At 37.1% G+C, this 2,946-nt stretch overlaps 1 protein-coding gene and 1 long non-coding RNA gene across 2 annotated transcripts; both read right to left on the reverse strand.

Annotated features, from left to right (window-relative positions):
• Window positions 1-686: 686 nt before the first annotated feature.
• LOC116172778 lies at window positions 687-2,929 on the reverse strand. The gene is made up of 2 exons (XR_004145752.1): window positions 2,762-2,929; window positions 687-752 (listed from the first exon to the last, which is right to left on the reverse strand). It is a non-coding gene; the product is annotated as an uncharacterized LOC116172778 (long non-coding RNA).
• LOC116172777 (putative nuclease HARBI1) lies at window positions 775-2,763 on the reverse strand. Its single transcript, XM_031490042.1, has 4 exons — window positions 2,256-2,763; window positions 1,710-2,199; window positions 1,355-1,651; window positions 775-1,300 (listed from the first exon to the last, which is right to left on the reverse strand). Exons 1-4 carry the CDS (start codon window positions 2,475-2,477, stop codon window positions 1,179-1,181), a joined length of 1,131 nt encoding a protein of 376 aa, XP_031345902.1. The 5' UTR covers window positions 2,478-2,763; the 3' UTR covers window positions 775-1,178.
• Window positions 2,930-2,946: the final 17 nt, after the last annotated feature.

Genomic DNA, 2,946 nt, shown 5'->3' on the forward strand with positions numbered 1-2,946 from the left:
GAGATTCATTAATTAAAGAAAGTGTCTGCAATTTCCATGCGAATGATACAAGTATATAGGCTACGATTTTTTAACAACTTTCACGTTAAAATTTTTCCTTGTCCTTTTAGCCACATCCATGATCTCCAATTCCAGTGGTGCAATTGTTCATCCCATAATATTGAACCCTGTTGACGAAGTCGACATCGAGGTTATCAACATTGACGAGGTAACCAAAATCCCACCTACGCAACCCACGACATCCAAGAATCTAACCAGTTCAGCAGCTTCAGAAATTGTTAAAAAAGGGAAGAAGCGAACGGCAGAAGAATCGAGGGCGGAATATGCAGAATATTTGAATAAAAAATTAAAAATAAAAAAAGACTATTACGACGCAAAAATTGAGCACTTACGGCAACAAACTGTTTTAATGGAACAGCAACTCATTAATACACAATTGCTAGAATTAAAAAAACTTAAATATAGCTCCAACTAATGGTAATATGTAAAATATAACGACAAACGATTTTTATTGATAATTACATAATGATATAAATTTTCTAGTTGTATAATTACAAGTGCTGGGGAGCGGCTAATAAATTTTTCAGTGCATTTTCCTAAAAGAAAATTAAAGCTGTTGCCTGCACTTGGTCCATCTGGGCCACTACTACTCCTCCGTTTTAAGCTTTTTCTTCGTGATTTTTTTCTTATACAGTGTAGCACTGCTTCAAGACCAGATCGACAAAAGATTTTTTGGACTAGTCACTTCCTTCCTGAGAAAATACCTTTTCGTCGGTCTGTAGTGATTGTGTCTACTAGTTTATGATTATTCTATTGTGCACATTTGAAATGTACATCAACACATGTATTTCAGTAGGTGAGAACCTATTTTATACAGAATTTCTTATATAATCACACGCCAGCTCTAGTGATTATGACGATAAGTAATAAGCTAAACTAGAAAATAACTATACAAGCATTGATCTATATTAAATGTGAGTGATTCGTACAGAGGTTAACCACAAATGTAGCATACCAAAATATTCAAGGTCTAGTTTGATAAGATTTCACGAATTCTGTTTTATGAAATATTGTCAAGCCTATAGCAATTCATTCACATTTACATTGTGAAAAATATGCCAGATTTTTATGAAAATATTAATTAAACATAATTGCTCTCTCAAACGACTTTTAACAAATTAATTATTTATGAATCGGCCAGCAATCAGTGCAGTCCGGACTCTACGTCCTTCAACCAGTTCAGGATTAATGTAATGTGCTGCTGCTGGTTCTTCATTTTCCATGTCCATGTTAAACAGTCCTGTAATCATAAGCTTTAGAAACATTGCAAAAGCTAAGTAATGTAAAGTCTCACCGTCATTAATGTCCTGATTATCAAACTCATCCAGATCCTCCACCAAATTGCGCTCCATACAAATATTATGCAAAACTACACACGAATTTATAATTAGAGCTGCCCTATGAGGGGAATAATGTAAAACTCGATGTTTCAAAAGACACCGGAACCTGCTTTTCAAAACACCGTTGCAGCGCTCTATGGAAGCCCTTGCGCGTTTATGGGCACAGTTGTAATTGTGTTCTGGTGTACCCTCTTCAGGTTCAACTTCCAAAGGTGTTAAAAGCCAAGGCCGTAAAGGATAGCCACTATCTCCTACAAAAACGTACAACACGTTTTATCATTTCATTGATTTTATTGAGAATGTACTAACCAAGTAAAAAATAGGTTCCTCGTCTCTCTGCATGGATGGTACGCATTACCTCTTGGACATTAGAATTATTCCAAATGAATGCATCGTGGGTACTTCCAGGATGAGATGCTTTTACGTTCAATATCTTAAGATTTGAATCGCAAATGAGCTGAACGTTTATCGAATGAAATCCTTTGCGATTTATGTACAAGTGTCCTGGTCGATCGGGATCTTCCGCGGGGGGCGCCACAATTGCCACGTGAGTACAATCTATACAGCCGACAACACCAGGGAAGTTGTACTTTTCGAAAAAACCCATTCGTACTCGGTCCAGTTCCTCGAAGTTATGAGGGAATCTTACAAATCGATTGAAAATCGCTGGGACATTGAAAGCATCGCTCACTTCACTGATGCATCGACTTACAGTCGGTTGGGAGACAGACATGAACAAGTTGGAGCCTACATCCATCTGATAAGATCCCGAAGCAAAAAAGCGTAATGCAATCAATATCTGCCATATAAGAAAAGAAACCAATAAGCTGTAAGTGGAAAATTTTCTTTACTTACACGAATGGGAATCTCCAAATCTGAAGCTCGATTTGTTGGTCTCATATGGGGGGACAACACCTCCACAATAATCCTAAACAGTTCCTTGGGAAAACGAAACATGTTTTTAAACTGGACATCGCTAAGAATGGCAATTGCGTCAGCCCGGGGTCTTTGAACACGGACAACTTCTTCTGCTTCCTCTTCGGCGTCCAGCAAATCCAACATAACCAGTTCGTCCATTTTAATTTCTTGAATGAATCTTTATATACTTAGCAAAACTGTGGTAAAAACAGAGGTGTAGAAATTGTACACTTCACACGGATTATGCACACTTTCGCGAGCAAAATGATAATCGTTAAAAAGAAGGAAGTTTAATAAACAGTTTCGTATAAATAAATAATAAAAATCGCCTAGAAATCACAGGAGAACGAGCACGAAAATTTATCAAAAGCGAGGTTAGATTTCATTCATAAATCATATAAACACTGAGAAACGACAAGGTGAAGGATGCATAAAATACTCACGAAAAGCGTGACGGTTTTATTTATTGCCTATACTTTAGGAAAATATACGAGTAAGATCACCAAAAATCAGTTTAAAAGGATCGCACAACTCAAGTCACTGAAAAAAAACTGATCGACTGAAAGCGCTCGACATGTGACAGTGTGAGTCACCCACTCGAACGGTTTAAAGCGTCAAGAATACGAAA

This window comes from Photinus pyralis, unplaced genomic scaffold (genome assembly GCF_008802855.1).
Source record: "Photinus pyralis isolate 1611_PpyrPB1 unplaced genomic scaffold, Ppyr1.3 Ppyr1.4_LG5, whole genome shotgun sequence".
NCBI lineage: Eukaryota > Metazoa > Arthropoda > Insecta > Coleoptera > Lampyridae > Photinus > Photinus pyralis.

Bases quoted from the DNA above. Each gene is read 5' to 3' on its own strand.
- LOC116172777 (XM_031490042.1), bottom strand. From the start codon at position 2,477: ATGGACGAACTGGTTATGTTGGATTTGCTGGACGCCGAAGAGGAAGCA. The intron at 2,200-2,255 runs GTAAGTAAAGAA...CTTATATGGCAG, and splicing joins ATTTGGAGATTCCCATTCGT to ATATTGATTGCATTACGCTT. The intron at 1,652-1,709 runs GTTAGTACATTC...ACGTTTTTGTAG, and splicing joins AGGAACCTATTTTTTACTTG to GAGATAGTGGCTATCCTTTA.